Genomic DNA, 22209 nt, shown 5'->3' with positions numbered 1-22209 from the left:
GATTTTTTACACCATCACCGCGGAAAATGTGTTTACAGTAGACGGCCGCGCGACCCCTCATCAGCTTACAGTCATCAGACGAACGAACCGAACGAGCGCCGTATTGGCATCGAGGTTCTGTAAAAAATGGGGCGAACGTTAACGTTCAAAGCGTGGGAAGAGTTAACTGACACAAAGTATTTATAAACAGACTTGTGGATGACAGAGACATTTCAGTGAAATCCTGATCAGCGACACGCGCTTTCATCTTCATCTTGGGTAACTTGCAATGACCAGGAAGTTGTGGAACTATAATCTATTATATAGTTATTATATAATCTATTATATAGTTGTGGAACTATAATCTCGCCCTCAACATAAAATGTATTTTAATCGTAACTCTGCCCATTTAAAATATATGAACCCAATCGAATCTCTTAGTTACATTGATATCGTTCATGTGAACTTTAGTTTGTTGAAGCATATTCACATATAAATCGCTATGACCGCGCCGCGCCGTACCGCATCGTGGCCGTACCGCGCATCACCGCACAATGCAGTGTCTAGCAGGAGACTTCTATGCAAGACTAGTAATCCACATAGCGATTTATTTTATCATTTCAACAAATATTCACTGTGTATTCACTCCATTTTGTTCCAAAATGTTCCTATTTATCATGATAAAGCAACAAATAAAATAAAAATATAAATAAATATCAATTTAAAACGACACTCTCGCCATTAATATTAATGGAAGAATGTGGACTTTGTCCCACTGCATAACTCCGCCCCCGGTAGCAAAAGAGAATGATTTTTCTGGTTGGCCAGTCAGGGACCAATCAGAAGGCTGACAAAAAGGGTCCACGGTCAACGGGTCGGTTGCACGGTCCAAAACTATCATGTTTCCGGCATCCACGTTATTTTAAAGACATGTGATTGATCCATCTTACCGTTTCACTGCAAAAACACATTTCTTAGAGAAAACATTTGTTGTATTCGACGTCTTCTTCCTCGCTGTATTGTTTTAATTTTTTATGTGTAAATAGGGCACTTTATTATGGGCAAAAACCTGTTGTATTTTCCTTTTTTAAATGGGTAAAATAAAATTTCATTAACAGTTATCCGGTTACTAAACGATAATGTTGACCGGTTAATAACATTTCTCCAAAGGACCATCTATAGCTCTACAATCAAGATGTTTATTTTATTGTTTTATTTCTAGCTCTACAATCATAAATATGTTTATATTAATTTATTGTTTTATCTTATGTTTATATTGTTTTATTTCTAGCTCTACAATCATAAATATATTTATATTGTTTTATCTAATGTTTATATTGTTTTATTTCTAGTTCTACAATCATAAATATATTTATATTGTTTTATTTCTAGCTCTACAATCATAAAGACGTGTCAACGGTTCTGATCATAACATCTGTCATCATCGTCCTGGAGGAGCCTCCAAGGTAGGAATATTACATTATTATTATTTATTATGTAAGGGACAACACATTAACAACACATTAACAACACGTTAACAACATGTTAACAACATGTTAACAACATGTTAACAACATTAATACGTAAGGGATAATGGATGGCTCCTTGGTGAATGATGATATATTATATATATTATAATATTATATTATTATTATTTATTATGTAATGACGGTATATTACAGACCGACGGCCTGATAACCCCCCGAGGCTCCAGCTAGGGGAGATATCAGGCCGAGGGGATGTTATCTATCATCATTCACCAAGGAGCGCTTATTACCCGGCTACTAAATACAATTAATAATTTGATTCAAAACTAAAAACAAAACAAAGTATTTCCTTGTTTACAGACGGCTGGAAGTGTTCCACAAGTGTTGCGCTGGGCGCCCCCCCCCCCCCCCCCCCCCCCCCCCCCCCAGCGCGACACAGTCGCCTTGGAAACCAAGGAAGTGCTGATCAAATAGAATCCATTTTCTGCGTCGCTTTTTTGCTCTCAAACATTTTTGAGAGCAATGTTTAGTTATAAATGTCGCTGTGTGTTTGTTTACATGGCTGACATGTTGGATACAGCACAAGATTCGAGACGGGTATGGCTGCAGGCCTGGAGACACCTCCCTCAGCAGATCTTGTCAGACCTTTCGTCTCAGAACGGAAGTGTGCGGGGTGATTTTTCGGCGCGCTTCCGGCGCTTACGACTGACGTCACACAGCAGACTTACAAGCTCACAACGCATCACAAGCGCAACGCTTTGTGGGCTTGTAGATCGGCTGTTTTCGCCACCAACACTGCCCTGCCACCGGTACCCAGTCGTTTTTAGAGACAGCAACACGGATAAATTATTATCCTCTTCAAACCCTTATTGAACACTGGAAAATAACACATTTCTTAATAATTAGTTAATTTCTTCTAATAAATATCAGCGGCGAGGGATCCCCGGGGACCCCCCCTGAGGACTGAGAGCAGCGGCCCGCGAGAGACACTCCGGTGGAGGGTCGCCGGCGACGGTCAGAGGCCCCGTGGGCAGCGGCGAGAGACCCTCGCAGGGTGGCCGACTCACGGCCACCGTGCGGGGGACCGTAGCCGGCGACCCTCCACCGGGGTGTGTGCGTTCTTAATAATTTTTCATTATTAAGAACGTTTTCTTTTTTTGTAATGTTATTTTCCATGCAGTGTTGAATAATGGAGGAATTTTCGGCAATACGAATTAATGCAATACTGTTATTTATTATTAAATGTTACTTTTCATTGTAAAGAAACGTTTTATTTTCCGTGTTCAATAAACCGCAGGATGTGCAGCGCCAAAAAGGCAGACAAGCCATGCACAGTACAGTGGAACTGGGTTAGGGTTAGGGTTAGGTTAGTGAGGCGCCTGCCTCTAAGATTGTTGACCCTGTAGACTTGATTAAGATTGTTGACCCAGTATACTTGAGACGAAAGGTCTGACAAGAAAGATCTGCTGAGAGAGGTTGACTCCACACTCTTGCAAGATTCACACAGTGCAGCTTGACTGCAGCAGGTGTTCTGAGTCTTTGATTAGCAGAGGTCTGTTATGCAGAAATAACAGACCGCTGATTTCAGCAACTGACCAATCAGAATCAAGCATTCAAACAAGCCGGGTAATAACATTATTATAATGTGTTATTATATATTGATTATTTATTATGATTTATGAATGGTTTATATGTTCTTGTTCCAGGAGATCTAGAGTCCGGTCCAGGAGGTTTAGAGTCCGGTCCGTTGTGTAGAATGTCTGGTCCTGTTCCAAGTCGCTCCAGAGTTTACCCTGATGTAAACACACAGAGACCCCGAGAATACTGGGACTACGAGTCCCATGTGGTGGAATGGGGGTAAGACACCTTATATACACATATATATACACATATATACACACATATATATATACACATATATATACATACTGTATATACACATATACACACAGTAATGTTAGAATACTGGGACTACGAGTCCCATGTGGTGGAATGGGGGTAAGACACCTTATATACACATATATATATACATATATATACATACTGTATATATACATATATATATACAGTAATGTTAGAATACTGGGACTACGAGTCCCATGTGGTGGAATGGGGGTAAGACACCCTATACTGTTATAAACTCAGCACAAAAAGAAAGGAAACTTGACTTGGGTCCATTCTATCTCCCCTTTAAAAACACCCATTCGTATTGTGTTTTATATAATTTTTATCGTTGATTTGTCACCTTTACAACGAGGTACAGCTTGTAATCATCGGGCATTCGAGGCATGAGCTACACAGTCAAACGTTTGGGTAGCGCCAATCAACATTTTGCAATACAGTTCTGCAATACACGTTTGGCTGTGTAGCTCATGCCTCGAATGCCTGATCCTTACAAGCTGTACCTCGTTGTAAAGGTGACAAATCAACAATAAAAATGATATCAAACACAATACAAATTGGTATTATTAAAGGGGAGATAGAATGGACGGAAAGTTAGAGTCCATGTGGTGGAATGGGTGAGAACGAGAGAGAGGTAGGGAGGGCGGGAGAGGAGGGAGGGAGGGGAGAAAGAGAGAGATCTGTCGCTCAGATCAGCAGCTGTCCCCGTTGCTTGCGTCCGACAGTGGCTGTTCTACTGGTCTGGCTCCGCTGCTGTTCCAGACCAGTAGTGATCCAGAATAATATCAAACATTTTTGAAAAGAGTCGGGCTGGCCGCGATCGTCCTGCGAGCCACTCTGCTGGGCTCAGATTAGATCTGTGAACCCTCCCACTAGACCACTCTGCTGGGCTCAGATTAGATCTGTGAACCCTCCCACTAGACCACACTGCTGGGCTCAGATTAGATCTGTGAACCCTCCCACTAGACCACTCTGCTGGGCTCAGATTAGATCTGTGAACCCTCCCACTAGACCACTCTGCTGGGTTCAGATTAGATCTGTGAACCCTCCCACTAGACCACTCTGCTGGGTTCAGATTAGATCTGTGAACCCTCCCACTAGACCAAATGTATGACCGTTAATCTGGCCCGTTTCAGACGCAGGCAGCCCGATTGTCGGGAGGGTCATTAAATGCCCCGATTGTGGGGTAGTCTACGGCCAGCTTCAGAACGTGGCAGTTTGAAAGTGTTTCAGTTTGTGAAGGATCTTTTTGCTTCCAGGAACCAAGATGACTATCAGCTGGTGAGGAAACTGGGCAGAGGCAAATATAGTGAAGTGTTTGAAGCCATAAACATCACCAACAACGAGAAGGTGGTCGTCAAAATACTCAAGGTTCGTTCCATGTCTTTATGTCGGAGGAAGAGTTCTTTAATCCATTCAGAACGGGTACACATTATTGTGTATCATTATTTTATGCTTTAACTATTGAAAAATAGCAGATATACAAGCTCACAGCGCGGCACTGAGTGAGCTTGTAGATCTGCCATTTTTGAAAAATCTTGAAAATTTGAATTTTGACCCGATTCCATACGTGTCTTTTGAATCCTCCTAAGGTTTTTTGAAAACCCTATGTTTCTATGTCAGCAATCTGGCCAGCCATCGTCAAAGAAAAGGTCCTTTTCACTTAACTGGAGCTCAGTTAGTCTTTTCTTGAGAGACTACTGTGTCAGTGGTTCTCACACCTTTTCATGTGAAGGACCCCCAAAATGATATTTATTTGGCCACGGACCCCCATCTCAAAATATCTAGTTCTAGTACCCAGAAGCAAACTTTGAGTTAGAAACGTTTGCTTTAAAAATACATATATTCAAAGATTTGCACACATTTTCACGACTTTTTCAAAAATAGCAGATCTACGAGCTAGTGCCGCGCTGCGACGTTCTGGGCATTTTATTTATTTATTGGTCTGCAACTTGGCAATGAAATGTAATGAGTGAATGAATGGTATCCATATGTGATCAACGTCTCTGTTTACAATGAATGGTATCCATATGTGATCAATGTCTCTGTTTACAGTGAATGGTATCCATATGTGATCAACGTCTCTGTTTACAGTGAATGGTATCCATATGTGATCAATGTCTCTGTTTACAGTGAATGGTATGCATATGTGATCAATGTCTCTGTTTACAGTGAATGGTATCCATATGTGATCAATGTCTCTGTTTACAGTGAATGGTATCCATATGTGATCAATGTCTCTGTTTACAGTGAATGGTATCCATATGTGATCAATGTCTCTGTTTACAGTGAATGGTATCCATATGTGATCAATGTCTCTGTTTACAGTGAATGGTATCCATATGTGATCAATGTCTCTGTTTACAGTGAATGGTATCCATATGTGATCAATGTCTCTGTTTACAGTGAATGGTATCCATATGTGATCAATGTCTCTGTTTACAGTGAATGGTATCCATATGTGATCAATGTCTCTGTTTACAGTGAATGGTATCCATATTATGTGATCAATGTCTCTGTTTACAGTGAATGGTATCCATATGTGATCAATGTCTCTGTTTACAGTGAATGGTATCCATATGTGATCAATGTCTCTGTTTACAGTGAATGGTATCCATTATGTGATGACAATAGTGGTGTTTCCATAAAGCCTCTTAATGCGCATTAAGGCTTATTCGCTTAAATCTTTTCATGGAAACACTTCGAATAAACGTTATTATCCGCAAAAACATTTATCCGCTTGGAGGAGGTGGATTTTGAGGCTTTATCGAATAAACTAAATGCGCATTTGTGAATGGAAACGGGTCAGACAATAAATGCGAATACATTATGACGTTCTGGGTCCATATCGTCCTTCAATTTAACACTTTCCCCTGCCGCTTAACGTCCGTTGTATATCGTTAGCCCACAAAACAAACCGATTGTTTGTTACACAAGGAGTGACACGGACCGTGTGTAAATTCCTCCCGTTTTCACCTCCCGGAGTCAAGCCATCCGTGGCTAACCCTTCCTCATCACACGGTGTTGCGTGCCAAAAGTGGCCGATCTACAAGCTCACAGCAGCTCGCATCCGCGTCTCCGCGCTGCGCTGTGAGCTTGCAGATCGGCCACCTTCCAGAGGACGCTGAAACTTGCAGGATGAGCACTTTGTCAACCATGCAACCGTCGCTAATTCGAATGACACCCGCAAATGGAAACAGGCTAAATTTGCCTTGTCTTAATGCGAATTTCTGATAATTCGCTTCCTATTTTCGAATAAGCTTACAGAAACATGGCTATAGTCTCTGAATGGTATCATATGTAATCTATCATATGTAATCTATCATATGTAATCTATAGTCTCTGAATGGTATCATATGTAATCAATGTCTCTGAATGGTATCATATGTAATCAATGTCTCTGAATGGTATCATATGTAATCAATGTCTCTGAATGGTATCATATGTAATCAATGTCTCTGAATGGTATCATATGTAATCAATGTCTCTTGTTTACAGCCGGTGAAAAAAAAGAAAATTAAGAGAGAGATTAAGATCCTGGAGAACCTGAGAGGAGGTCCGAATATCATCTCTCTGTTAGACATCGTTAAAGATCCTGTGGTGAGTGTGTGTGTGTGTGTGTGTGTGTGTGTGTGTGTGTGTGTGTGTGTGTGTGTGTGTGTGTGTGTGTGCGTGTGCGTGCGCGTGTGAGTGTGTGTGTGTGTGTGTGTGTGTGTGTGCGCTCTAGTGTAGAAGCAGTGAAATACTATTACATTTTTCTTAGAGCCGCATCCCACTTCCACGCCCATTTCGCCTCCACTTCAACTCATAGCTAGAGCAGATGTCGGTAGAGCAGATGTCGGTAGAGTGTAAAAACCGCCCATAACTCTATCATTGGCCCCCGTTGCCATGGTGGCTCGTATTCCCAGCTATGGGACCGGCGGATCCAATTTCAACCGAGGGGGGCGTAGCCAGAACACACACACACACACACACACACACACACACACACACACACACACACACACATACACACACAAATAGCTAATAGTTAACTCACAACTTTCCACTTTTCTCTTTCACCTCAATCGCAGTAACATCCGTATACCACGTCATCGCATCACCAATACGTTTTATTTATTATTATTATTATTATTTTTTTTCCAATTTTTTTTCCTCAAACATTTTATTTTTCTCAAAATTTTTTTTTCTCAAACATTTTTTTTTTCTCAAAAGATTTTTTTCTCTAAAATTTTTTTTGAGAACATTTTTTTTCTCAAAAATATTTTTTTCTCAAAAAAATTTTTTTTCTCAATTTTTTTTTCTCAAAATGTTTTTTCTCAATTTTTTTTTCTCAAAATTTTCAAAAAAAAAATTTTTCTCAAAATTTTTTTTTTCTCTCAAATTTTTTTATCTCAAAATTTTTTTTTCTCAAATTTTTTTTTTCTCAAATTTTTGTTTTCTCAAAAAAAAAATTCTCAAATTTTTTTTTCTCATTTTTTCTCAATTTTTTTTTCTCAAAAAAAATTTTTTTCTCAAAAAAAATTTTTTTCTCAAATTTTTTTTTCCTCAAAAAAACCATCAGATCGTGTACCTCAGGGATTTGTTTTCGATGAATATTTACTCCTATAGACGCAACGCGACGACCTAGAGGGGAGGCCGGCGCAGCCAGCCGACCTTCTAGTTGGTCGAACTTGAACAAATGATTCCTCTTTTTGTTTTCAGTCTCGAACCCCAGCTCTGGTGTTTGAACACGTCAACAACACAGACTTCAAGGTTTGAACTACAATTTATCTATTATGACTGTAGTTGAACTACAATCTATTATACTGTAGTTGAACTACATCTGTTTATTATGACTAGTTGAACTACAACTGTTTATTATGACTGTAGTTGAACTACATCTGTTTATTATGACTGTAGTTGAACTACAACTGTTTATTATGACTGTAGTTCAACTACAGTACATTTACTACAGTACATTTACAATTTGTTTATTATGACTGTATTTGAACTACATCTGTTTATTATGACTGTAGTTGAACTACATCTGTTTATTATGACTGTAGTTGAACTACAACTGTTTATTATGACTTTTGTTGACGTGACATTTTGAACTACATTAATTTATTAAGCTCACATTTCATTCTCCATCCAGGCTGTGTTGTTGATGTTGATGTTTTCATGTCTTCTCCTTGTCTTCTTTCCACAGCAATTGTATCAAACCCTTTCTGACTTTGACATACGGTTCTACATGTATGAAATACTGAAGGTAGGGTTATCCATCCATCCATTGATCCACAGGGTTCCCACGGTCATGAAATTCCTGGAAATATTTTGAAATTAGAAAAATATTTTTCCAGTCCTGGAAAAGTTTTGGAATCGATCAAGGGTCCTGGAAGGTCCTGAAAAAAAATATGCATTGTCTTTGGTTATTGATTTTGTTAAAGGAGTAGTTCACCCCCAAAATGTATTTTTTTCTATTGATTACTCATGCCATGGAGAGTAGAGTTCAATAATATTTTTTGTTTTTTGTCACATTCCTAAGACATAAATGTGATAACAATAAATTTACCCCCATTCATTTCGGATGGTGACCCGTTTCGAAACGGGTCACCATCCGGAATCAATGGGGGTAAATTTACTCAAATCAATTTTTTGTCTTAGGAATGTGACAAAAAACAAAAAATATTATTGAACTCTACTCTCCATGGCATGAGTAATCAATAGAAAAAAAGTCATTTTGGGGGTGAACTACTCCTTTAATACCTCTAAAATGACAAATTCAACATTGGCCAATTTGTCAAATATTAGAGGCAGAAATTGTGAAAATAGCCGATCTACATGCTCACAACGCATCGGCTATTTTCACAATAAAACCGCGTTAAACTAAATTAGTGCTCGTTAGGGTGGGGGGTCCCCAGTTCAAATATGATTCGGGGGTCACAGCCTGAAAAGGTTGAGAACCACTGGCATACACTGCCTGTCTTTGGGCATTGCACATAGGAGTAAGCAACTTGTTATTGAGCTGAATTATTGTTATATAGTCCTGGAAATCGGGTTAAATATTCTGGAAAAGTTTTGTAAATGAATTGGTAAAGATGTGTGGGAACCCTGGATTGACATGTTTATTGACAGAATGCTTACGGTCTCTGTTGTGTTGGAGAAGGTCATGTTGGGCTGTCTACCCAGATAGTTTTTAAATGTTTAGATTTGCAGGGCATTTTGCATCATGGCTTCTCTACAAATACCCTGCAAATGCATGCAAATAAATCTGACATTATACATAGCAGAATATACATGCATTTATTATTATTATATTATATATTATTTATTATTATTATACATAGCAGAATATACATGCATTTATTCTGAGAAACCCCATTGCAGAATACAGTACGGGCATCATACACAGAGACTAGTTAAATATCCTCTAACTAGTTGTTTAGTACTAGACTAGTTATGTAGTTGTCTTACCTAGTTGTTTAACTAGTTGTTTTGTGTCCCCAGGTGTTGGATTACTGTCACAGTATGCTAACTAGTTGTCTTAACTTAACTAGTTGTCTTAACTAGTTGTTTAACTAGTGGTTTTGTGTCCCCAGGTGTTGGATTACTGTCACAGTATGCTAACTAGTTGTCTTAACTAGTTGTTTAACTAGTAGTTTTGTGTCCCCAGGCGTTGGATTACTGTCACAGTATGCTAACTAGTTGTCTTAACTAGTTGTTTAACTAGTAGTTTTGTGTCCCCAGGCGTTGGATTACTGTCACAGTATGCTAACTAGTTGTTTAACTATGTTAACAGGCGTTGGATTACTGTCACAGTATGCTAACTAGTTGTTTAACTATGTTAACAGGCGTTGGATTACTGTCACAGTATGCTAACTAGTTGTTTAACTATGTTAACAGGCGTTGGATTACTGTCACAGTATGCTAACTAGTTGTTTAACTATGTTAACAGGCGTTGGATTACTGTCACAGTATGCTAACTAGTTGTCTTAACTAGTAGTTTAACTAGTTTAACTAGTTGTTTTGTGTCCCCAGGCGTTGGATTACTGTCACAGTATGCTAACTAGTTGTTTAACTATGTTAACAGGCGTTGGATTACTGTCACAGTATGGGCATCATGCACAGAGACGTCAAACCACACAATGTTATGATCGACCACGAACACAGAAAGGTACGTTTCTCTCTCTCCACAGCTAAAGTAAAACTGTGGCTTCAATGTTGTTAATGTCCAATGTAATTATTATTTAGTTGATATTGATAATACCTTTCGTTGGTTCAATGTTTATTACACACCCCACACACACACACACACACACACACACACACACACACACACACACACACACTTACTTAACCACTTTCACTTTCAAAATGTTTGGAAAATGGTGAAAACCACAGAGATTGTAGATCGGCTATTTATTTTCTGTACTTTTGCTCGATGAAGCAGGGAATTAAGTTAAGAAAAAAAAAACACATGAATAAAGAAATAACTGAAATATGGAGAGGAAACTACTGTGACCATATAAGGTGTGTTTCCTCCTAGCTGCGTCTCATAGACTGGGGCCTAGCAGAGTTCTAACCATATATGGTATTTCCTACTAGCAGAGTTCTAACCATATATGGTGTTTCCTCCTAGCAGAGTTCTAACCATATATGGTATTTCCTCCTAGCAGAGTTCTAACCATATATGGTGTTTCCTCCTAGCAGAGTTCTAACCATATATGGTGTTTCCTCCTAGCAGAGTTCTAACCATATATGGTATTTCCTCCTAGCAGAGTTCTAACCATACATGGTGTTTCCTCCTAGCAGAGTTCTAACCATATATGGTATTTCCTCCTAGCAGAGTTCTAACCATATATGGTATTTCCTCCTAGCAGAGTTCTAACCATATATGGTATTTCCTTCCAGCTGCGTCTCATAGACTGGGGCCTAGCAGAGTTCTAACCATGTATGGTATTTCCTACTAGCAGAGTTCTAACCATATATGGTATTTCCTACTAGCAGAGTTCTAACCATATATGGTATATCCTACTAGCAGAGTTCTAACCATATATGGTATTTCCTCCCTAGCTGCGTCTCATAGACTGGGGCCTAGCAGAGTTCTAACCATATATGGTATTTCCTTCCCAGCTGCGTCTCATAGACTGGGGCCTAGCAGAGTTCTAACCATATATGGTATTTCCTACTAGCAGAGTTCTAACCATATATGGTATTTCCTCCTAGCAGAGTTCTAACCATATATGGTATTTCCTTCCCAGCTGCGTCTCATAGACTGGGGCCTAGCAGAGTTCTAACCATATATGGTATTTCCTACTAGCAGAGTTCTAACCATATATGGTATTTCCTTCCCAGCTGCGTCTCATAGACTGGGGCCTAGCAGAGTTCTAACCATATATGGTGTTTCCTCCTAGCAGAGTTCTAACCATATATGGTATTTCCTTCCCAGCTGCGTCTCATAGACTGGGGCCTAGCAGAGTTCTAACCATATATGGTATTTCCTCCCTAGCTACGTCTCATAGACTGGGGCCTAGCAGAGTTCTATCATCCTAACCAGGAGTACAACGTCAGAGTGGCTTCTCGCTACTTCAAAGGACCTGAGCTGCTGGTAGACTACCAGGTGAGCACACACACACACACACACACACACACACACACACACACACACACACACACACACACACACACACACACACACACACACACACACACACACACACACACACACACACAGGTGTTTCATTGACTGTCAGTAGCTTTAGTAATAGGGTTCCCACGGTCATGAAATTCCTGGAAATATTTTGAAATTAGAAAAATATTTTTCCAGTACTGGAAAAGTTTTTGGAATTGATCAAGGGTCCTGGAAGTTCCTGGAAAAAATAGCTATGCATCGTCTTATTGATTTTGTTAATACCTCTGAAATGACAAATTAAACATGGGCCAAATTGTCAAATATTTGAGGCAGAAATTGTGAAAATAGCAGATCTACATTGCAAGGCGTTGTGAGCATGTAGATCGGCTATTTTCACAATAAAACCGTGTTAAACAAAATTCCTCAACTCTTAGTGCTCGTCATGGTGCCGGGGTCCCCAGTTCAAATATGATTATTTCGGGGGTCACGGCCTGAAAAGGTTGAGAACCACTGGCATAATGTGCATCGGAGTAAGTGACCTGTTATTGAGCTGAATTATTGTTATATAGTCCCGGAAATTGGGTTAAATATTCTGGAAAAGTTTTGGAACTACTTTTGTAAATGAATTGGTAAATGTGTGGGAACCCTGTAGAAGACCTCTAGCAGGCCTTGACACTAAGACTTGCTCACCTGCCCCTGGCAGGTAAATAAAACCTTCAGGCAGGAGAAGTTTGCTTTGCAAGTTCTCATTTGAACCGTCTATAAACACAACAAGACCCTAACCCTAACCCTATAAACACAACAAGACCCTAACCTTAACCCTATAAACACAACAAGACCCTAACCTTAACCCTATAAACACAACAAGACCCTAACCCTATAAACACAACAAGACCCTAACCCTAACCCTATAAACACAACAAGACCCTAACCCTTCTGGTCTGTGGAATGTAAAATAAGAGCACTGGTTACCTATAATGTGCTGTTTTTACTGTTGCTACACTTAAACATGTAAAGTAACAAGTGTGAAACCATAAAAAATATTCAATCATAGCTACGTAGATATTTGGTATTTGGATTTGTAAGTACTGAGGTACAGTAAGTACTGTGGTACAGTAAGTACTGAGGTACAGTAAGTACTGAGGTACAGCATCACAGCCCCAGAAAGTCAAGAAACAGAAACAAACTAGTTCACATGAACAATATTGAAATCCGTGGAGTCTAGGCTGTATGCTGTATTATATTATTATAATATATATGTATTAATGTATATATTATTATTATATTACAGATGTATGACTACAGTCTGGACATGTGGAGTCTGGGCTGCATGCTGTATTATATTATTATAATATTTATGTATTAATGTATATATTATTATTATATTACAGATGTATGACTACAGTCTGGACATGTGGAGTCTGGGTTGTATGCTGGCCAGCATGATCTTTAGGAAGGAGCCTTTCTTCCACGGACATGACAACTATGACCAGGTAACCATAGCAACCATAACAACCTGGTAACCATAGCAACCAGGTAACCATGACAACTATGACCAGGTAACCATGACAACCAGGTAACCATGACAACTATGACCAGGTAACCATGACAACCAGGTAACCATGACAACTATGACCAGGTAACCATGACAACTATGACCAGGTAACCATGACAACCAGGTAACCATGACAACTATGACCAGGTAACCATGACAACTATGACCAGGTAACCATGACAACTATGACCAGGTAACCATGACAACTATGACCAGGTAACCATGACAACTATGACCAGGTACTAAGCACAGGAATACTACGCACACCACGTCCTTGTGGTGGTGCAGGCTCACGACAGTGAAATCATTCAGGAGGTGTCTTAAAAAGACAGTGGCCGCACACACTATTATAGTGTCAAAAGTTTTATTAGGACAGAGTAACAAACCGACGTTTCGGCAGCACAGCTGCCTTCTTCAGGGTATCATACCCTTGATATGATATGATATGATATGATATGATATGATATGATATGATACACTTGGCTATAGTGTGTGCGGCCACTTCTGTCTTTTTAACTCATTGACTGCCAAGGCACGAGTTTCACGAGTTATTACAGTACTCCCAGGCTGCCACAGCCCGAGTTTCCCGAGTTGGAAGCCATTTTGAAAAAAAAAAAAAAACCCTTTTTTTTTTTTTTTTTTTTTTTCAAATTTTTTTTTTATAAAAACATTTCTAAAAATGCCTCAAATGTATTAGGCATGATCGTAATTGCGAAATTGCATGTTTAGCCCCATAACAAACACATCTTTCAAAATGTCAAAAATGGCTGTTTTGTCTGACTTTGAAGGCTTGTATCTCATGAATGCCTGAACGGATTTCCAAGCGGATTTTTTTGTTTGAAAGCTGTTAAAAAGTACTACACAAATGGTGCATGATCTAGGCATGGGCGTGCACGATCCGTGCACTAAAAATTGATCCGTGCACTAGAAATTTAGGAAGGTGGCAGTGTTTGTTTTGTCTGACTTTGAAGGCTTCTATCTCATGAATGCCTGAACGGATTTCCAAGCGGATTCTTTTGTTTGAAAGCTGTTAAAAAGTACTACACATATGGTGCATATATGGTGCATGGGCGTGCACGATCCGTGCACTAAAAATTGATCCGTGCACTAGAAATTTAGGAACGTGGCATCCTGGTACTTGGCGGCCATCTTGAAAAGGGCATTCAATGAGTTAAGACACCTCCTGAACTCTGACCAGGTAACCATGACAACCAGGTAACCATGCGATGTGTTGAATGTGGTGTTAAGTTGAAACTGTTTGCTATGAAACCCGTCAGATCCGTACCAGTATCAGTGGGTCAGTAACACCTCAATGTCTAGAGCTAACCTGTTGTGACATCACATTGTTGACTCAATGACCAAGACTGTTCTGGCAATCATATGGAGATCCCTGATGTCATCAATATTTTAAGCCCATATTCAGGCATGCAAACTTGTAGCTTTTCGGCAAAAATCGCTGTTTTGAATCCAAATTGATCGTTTGTGTGATTCGTTCAGATTCTGTGTAAAAACATTTAGGGGGGGTGGGGGGGGGGGGTGTCATGTCATCTAGACTGCGTTGAGCAGCAGTGAGAAGAGGAGCACTTTTTTCTATATTATATTTTTATTGTAGATTAAATGTTCTTCATTATAATCTAGAACAATCGGTGGTAGGGTTAGGGTTTCTATATTATATTTTTATTGTAGATTAAATGTTCTTCATTATAATCTAGAACAATCGGTGGTAGGGTTAGGGTTTCTATATTATATTTTTATTGTAGATTAAATGTTCTTCATTACATCGAGAACAATCGGTGGTTTAGTCTGGAGTTGTCCTTTAAGATTAATAATGTTGTTAATGTGTTGTTTTAATACTCTGTGCAGCTGGTGTTATTTAGATGTATTAATGTTAGATGCCATGGTCTCCATAGACTTCCATGTAATTCACTAGAAGATCGGCCGGCTACGCCGGCCTCCCCTCTAGGTCGTCGCGTTGCGTCTATAGGAGTAAATATTCGTCGAAAACAAATCCCTGAGGTACAGGGTGGCCACGATGTGATGGTTTTTTTGAGAAAAAAAATTTTTTTAAGAAAAAAATGTTTTTTGAGAAAAAAAAAGTTTTTTGAGAAAAAAAAAGTTTTTTGAGAGAAACATTTTTTTTGAGAAAAATAATTGAGAAAAAAAAAATTATCAAAAAAAAAAAATTTTAAATTTTTTTGAGAAAAAAAAATTTGAGAAAAAAAGTTTTTTGAGAAAAAAAAATTTTTGAGAAAAAAAAAATTGAGAAAAAAAAAAATTGAGAAAAAAAATGTTTTTGAGAAAAAAAAAATTTTGAGAAAAAAAAAATTTGAGAAAAAAAAATGTTTGAGAAAAAAAAATTGGAAAAAAATAAAAAATAATAATAATAAATAAAACGTATTGGTGATGCGATGACGTGGTGTATACGGATGTTACTGCGATTGAAAGGTGAAAGAGAAAAGTGGAAAGTTGTGAGCTAACTATTAGCTATTTTTGTGTGTGTGTGTGTGCGTGTGTGTGTGTGTGTGTTCTGGCTACGCCCCCCTCGGTTGAAATTGGATCCGCCGGTCCCATAGCTGGGAATACGAGCCAATGGACGGCGGTCACCATGGCAACGGGGGGCCAATGATAGAGTTATGGGCGGTTTTATACACTCTACCGACATCTGCTCTACCGACATCTGCTCTAGCTATGAGTTGAAGTGGAGGCGAAATGGGCGCGGAAGTGGGATGCGGCTCTAAGAAAAATTTAATTGCGACCGTCAGGGAGCAGTTTACTATGAAAACCTCCACCGGCCGTCCGTCCGTCCGTCCGTCCGTCCGTCACACGTCACACCTTTGTTTGTGTACGGTGTGATGTCATATATCTTCAGTATGACATCACACCACATGTGTACACAAACCTTTGTGTACGTTGCTGTGGCAACAGTCTGTTGTTGCTGGTCTGTTAGTGTACGTTAGCAACCACCTTAGCAACCATGGTTTTACCCTAGCAACCAACTGTTTACCATAGCAACCATGTTTTTTTACCCTAGCAACCAACTGGGCATAAAAGGGATTCTGTTAGGGATCTCCATATATGGGCATGAAAGGGATTCTGTTAGGGATCTCCATATATGGGCATAAAAGGGATTCTGTTAGGGATCTCCATATATGGGCATAAAAGGGATTCTGTTAGGGATCTCCATATATGGGCATAAAAGGGATTCTGTTAGCTGTTAGTGATCTCCATATATGGGCATAAAAGGGGTGCTGTTAGGGATCTCCATATATGGGCATAAAAGGGATTATGTTAGGGATCTCCATATATGGGCATAAAAGGGATTGTATCCCAGATGATGCCCTGTTAGGAGATCCATATATGAGTGGGCACGCTTCCAGAGGATCAACAACAACAAAAAGCAGCAAGAACACAAAGCCATTGACAAGGCCCTGCAGAAAATGCATGACACGCTGCTGCGCCACACTCAGCACCCCTAAAAACCAGTACTTGGGATTTGTTGATGTAAATGTTCACATAGAGTGTAATAATTGGTAAAACAAACTTTTGGCCTATTTGTGGAGATAAGCGACCAACGGTCGCTTATCTCCCGATTAGGGAGTCTTACTGGTAGTAGATAGTGCACGGATCGTGCACACCCATGCCTAATCAGTCACCACGTGTGTAGATGCTGTTCACAGCTTTCAAACACGGAAATCCGTTCAGGCATTCAGGAGCTAGCAGCCATTATGTTTTCTTCAGATGTAAACAAACATGGCTGCCATGTTTGAAAGAATGGGTTGGTATGGGGGTTAAACATGGAATTTCGCGATCGCGATCATGCCTAACACATTTTTTGGGTTCCAAAAAACAATTTCTTTAAAAACGGCCCAAACTCGGGAAACTCGGGGTTGGCACAGCGACCTCTTAGAATCAAACTCGGGAAACTCGGGGTTGGCACCAGATGTGTTCACATGTTAACTTGTTGTTTTCTCCAGCTGGTGTTATTTAGATGTATTAATGTTGTTAACATGTTGTTAACATGTTGTCAACATGTTGTTAACTTGTTGTTTTCTCCAGCTGGTGCGAATCGCTAAGGTCCTGGGAACAGAGGACCTTTACGACTACATAGACAAGTACAACATCGAGTTGGATCCTCGATTCAACGACATTCTGGGAAGGTACGCTATCCTGCTGTGAGCTTGTAGATCAGATACATTATGGGAAGGTACGCTATAAATACATTTCCACACACTCTGTTAAAGGGGAAGACCACCCATTTTCAATATTGAATTATGTCATTAATATACCTTAGAGGAGTTGTGTGGAAATAGGAAAAAAGTTCCCCCTCTTCTGTGTTTCCTAGAACTGGAGGATTGATTTTGGGGTTTGTATTGTAAATTACAACTTGATGACATCACACATTGTACTTTACAATACAAACCCCAAAATCTATCCTCCAGTTCTAGGCAACACAGAAGAGGGAGGAACTTTGTTTCTATTTCCACACAACTCCTCTAAGGTATATTAATGACATATTTCAATATTGAAAATGGGTGGTCTTCCCCTTTAACTAAAGGTTTAAATGTTATCTTCCAGACTCAGTTGTAAGCAGTGGGAAAGGTTCTGTTAACTGAAGGTTGTTATTTAACCCTCCGACACTCCAGGAAGCAGTGGGAAAGGTTCTGTTAATTAAAGGTTGTTATTTAACCCTCAGGTTGTTATTTAACCCTCAGGTTGTTATTTAACCCTCAGGTTGTTATTTAACCCTCAGACACTCCAGGAAGCGGTGGGAAAGGTTCTGTTAACTAAAGGTTGTTATAACAGATATATAACAGAAGGTTTAAATGTTATCTTCCAGACACTCCAGGAAGCGGTGGGAAAGGTTCTGTTAACTAAAGGTTCTGTTAACTAAAGGTTGTTATAACAGATATATAACAGAAGGTTTAAATGTTATCTTCCAGACACTCCAGGAAGCGGTGGGAGCGGTTCTGTTAACTAAAGGTTCTGTTAAATAAAGGTTCTGTTAACTGAAGGTTGTTATTTAACCCTCCAGACACTCCAGGAAGAGGTGGGAAAGGTTCTGTTAACTAAAGGTTCTGTTAAGTAAAGGTTGTTATAACAGATATATAACAGAAGGTTTAAATGTTATCTTCCAGACACTCCAGGAAGCGGTGGGAGCGGTTCGTCCACAGTGAGAACCAACACCTGGTCAGCACCGAGGCTCTGGACTTCCTGGATAAACTGCTGCGTTACGACCATCAAGCTAGGTTGACCGCCAGAGAGGCCATGGACCATCCTTACTTCTGTATGTTTATTATTATTATAATATCTAACCGCCAGATGTTTATTTATATATATATATGTATATATATATATATATATATATATATATATATTACTATAACGTTAGGACCATCAAGCTAGGTTGACCGCTAGAGAGGCCATGGACCATCCTTACTTCTGTATGTTTATTATTATTATAATATCTAACCGCCAGATGTATATTTATACATATATGTATATATTACTATAACTATAACGTTACGACCATCAAGCTAGGTTGACCGCTAGAGAGGCCATGGACCACCCCTACTTCTGTAATTATTATCCCACACCTTTATTAGAATCGCCCCATAGTGTGTATGCTGGTTTGTCCGTTGGTCCATCTGTAACTCCACGTTCAGCAGTTGCTCAATTGTCTAAAAAACATAATACAAAAATCAATAACGCATGTACCTTGCCCAACATCAACTTTATCACCTTCAGATGTGTCTCTACTTCTCATAATCCCAAAATGTTTAAAATTTTTTCGCCACATTTTGCCCTGTAGGCGGCATATATTGCGCAATCCTTAGTTGTCTGGCGACGCGAATCACGTCACAAATGGGCGTAAACACAACGCACTCCAAGTCTCCAACTAGCCGGTGAGCTATATGGGGTCATATGGGGTCATCGGTACCAACTGGGGGGAATAATTCTCATAGTGATTTTTGGGAAGGTATACACCCCTAGTACTAGGAAAAATGTGATAGCCTTGCAGTGGAGGTAGCTTTTTGTGTGTTATCACTCCTTTTATAACCACATGCCAAAACACAGTTTTCAAAATCCGAATGGAACATTCTACTTCAAACTGATGGTTCTCTCTTAATATTGACCCTATCTCTTTGAAAAATGGTTGGGATAAAGCTCAGACTATATATTCTTCACTAATGTTGTTAACATTTGCATATCTATAATTGTTTTTTATTACAGGCAGTGACAACATAGTGACTATAATTATGACATAATCCTCTGTGAACCATGGCTCCACATTATTTGGTCATCGGTACCATCTGGGGGAACGATTCTCATAGTGATTTTTGGGAAGGTATACATCCCTAGTATTAGGAAAAATTTGATAGCCTTGCATCTGTGGTAGCTTTCTGTGTGTTATCACTCCATTTATAATAACATGCAAAAAAAACACGTTTCAAAATCCGAATGGAACATTCTACTTCAAACTGATGGTTGGTTCTCTCTTATTATTCTTCCCATCTCTTTGAAAAATGGTTGGGATAAAGTTCAGACTATATATATTGTCCAGTAAGGTGGTTAAAATGAGCATATCTAGAATTGTTCTTTATTACAGGCAGTGACATATAGTGACTAATTATGACATAATACGCCAGGGCCCCAAATTTGGGGTCATCGGTACCATCTGGGAGGGAATGATTCTCATATTGACTTTTGGGAAGGTACCGGTATACATCCCTAGGACTAGGACATATGTGAGAGCCTTGCATCTGGGGTAGCTTTCTGTGTGCTATCACTTCATCTATAATCACATCATGCCAAAACACAGTTTTCAAAATCCAAATTAAGCATTCTACTTCAAACCGATGTTTCTCCCTTAGTATTGATGCTCTGACAAATGGCAAGGATAAAGCTCAGACTATATGTTTTTCATAAAAGTTGTTAAAAGTAGCATCTCTAGAAAAGGCAGTGACAACATACTGTACTGTAGTGTAGTGACTACATTACATAAGATGTACTTTTGTTTTCATGAAAGATGTAACACAAAGAGTTCCTTAAACCATTCTAAGGAAATGTATTGTGAAATTCATTAAACAAAATATAGTGCAAGTGTGTAAGAAAATATCCAAAATGCCCACTATTTGATCCACTTGTCCTAGTATAGAAAACCTGGGTACTCTAATTTCTTGGTTTTCATATGTGTAGAATCCATACCTCACACGTTAAAGGTCAGGTCAAAGTAGCATTTGACCTCTGGGAGAACAACAAATAGAAACAACTTGATGAATATTCATCTTTCACTTAATAAAGTGTTTGTGAAAACTGTCATTGGTATGACACAGAACTGGTATTAATAAGGGTAGTAATAATAATAATAATAATAATAATTATAACATTATAACATTATATAATAACATGGCAATATGTATCTTTTGCAACTACATCTGTATTCTCCAACTCATAATCAGGATCAGAAAGTCCACCCACTGCATCCTCCTGGCCTTCAACCTCCTGACTGGCTCACAGTAAGGATGTAAGGATGAGGTTCCAGAGGTGGCTGCAGCGTCATAGGAATTTAGGAAGTCTTTGTGATGTCTGCCTCATCATGACTAAATGCAGTAGCCTATCTATCACCAGCACTGAAGGTGCCCACCATGCTCAACAGCTTCTGCTCTGTTCTTGCTCTTCAGGATGACATCTTATGTGGTTAAAGGATATTACCATGCACATTGTTGGGGACATTTACCAATAATGGGATTGAAGAGATGAGGGCAGTGATCTTTCTGTGTGTGGATACACCCGATATTTTACAACCAAGACACACCAGTGCTTAGACTCCCTACTACTGTTACTGCACATTTTGGGTAGGCGTCAGTCAACTCTACCCACATGCGTCATGACAGCATCATTCCTGCTCTCTCAGTCTGCTCCCCAGACTGGTGAGCAGAGACAGTGATCCAGAATCCATTATGGTGCTGACAGACAAGTTCTAGCTTAGCCTCTATGGCATGGAGACCATGCATCTCAGCAGGCACTGGGTGATATATCAAGCATATTGCACATGGCCAGCACGGAAGAAACACTTCATCATGTGTCATGAGAGAAAAGGTGACAACCTATTGACAAGGTGTCTCCCTGCATGTTCAAACTGGTGAATGGGAAGTATACAGTAGGAAGAATTAAGTTGTCTACCCAATGTCAGCCAGTCGGATGCACAGTGTCCAAGTAGACTGCTGCTGTATCTGTTCAAATGTCTTTGGTCTAGTTGATAGTAACACTTCAGAGTGCAGCTGATACACTCAAGACTATTACCACTGAACTTGCCTGTCAGCCCTCCATATGCATTTCCAGAGCTGAACTTTGCAACAGTATTGCAATGCAGCTGAGGAATGACTGTATAACATGTCAATTGTGAGGTGAACACTCTACACGTCAACCAGTGACCATAGCTGCTGCCTGCTTGGATACCTGGATAAGGAGTGATAAGATGTGAGAGACCTTAACCTGACCTTTAGCACATAGGCCTAAGACTGAATGGCAATTGAATATATAACTGTAACCTACACCTATGCCCCCCAGGTACCCATATGAATCACCATAAGTTCACAGATTCCCTCACACAACTGAAATACAATTTGTTATTTTTAACAAAATGATCACAATCATTGGATCATTGCAAT

The 22209-nt window shown here is 39.5% G+C and overlaps 1 protein-coding gene across 2 annotated transcripts in view; it reads left to right on the top strand.

Moving 5' to 3' along the window:
* The window catches only part of LOC308294306 (casein kinase II subunit alpha-like), a 33285-nt gene that overhangs the window by 6679 nt on the left and 4397 nt on the right, over positions 1–22209 (top strand). Inside the window, exons 3-14 of one of the 2 annotated variants that reach the window (XM_080737034.1) lie at positions 1372–1445; positions 3173–3323; positions 4628–4739; positions 6867–6968; positions 8073–8123; positions 8560–8619; positions 10441–10524; positions 11860–11970; positions 13374–13475; positions 17594–17694; positions 18673–18783; positions 19076–19113. In XM_080737034.1, the coding sequence (XP_080593160.1) occupies positions 3223–3323; positions 4628–4739; positions 6867–6968; positions 8073–8123; positions 8560–8619; positions 10441–10524; positions 11860–11970; positions 13374–13475; positions 17594–17694; positions 18673–18783; positions 19076–19113 (973 nt within the window). In that variant the 5' untranslated portion in view covers positions 1372–1445; positions 3173–3222. Of the gene's footprint in view, positions 1–1371; positions 1446–3172; positions 3324–4627; positions 4740–6866; positions 6969–8072; positions 8124–8559; positions 8620–10440; positions 10525–11859; positions 11971–13373; positions 13476–17593; positions 17695–18672; positions 18822–19075; positions 19114–22209 lie in introns of both variants that reach the window. The other variant, XM_080737033.1, reaches the window with a different exon arrangement.

This window comes from Nannobrachium achirus (assembly GCF_963921795.1).
Source record: "Nannobrachium achirus genome assembly, chromosome: 2".
NCBI lineage: Eukaryota > Metazoa > Chordata > Actinopteri > Myctophiformes > Myctophidae > Nannobrachium > Nannobrachium achirus.
Note: the sequence above shows the minus strand (reverse complement) of the source record. Positions and strands in the feature narration are given on the sequence as shown.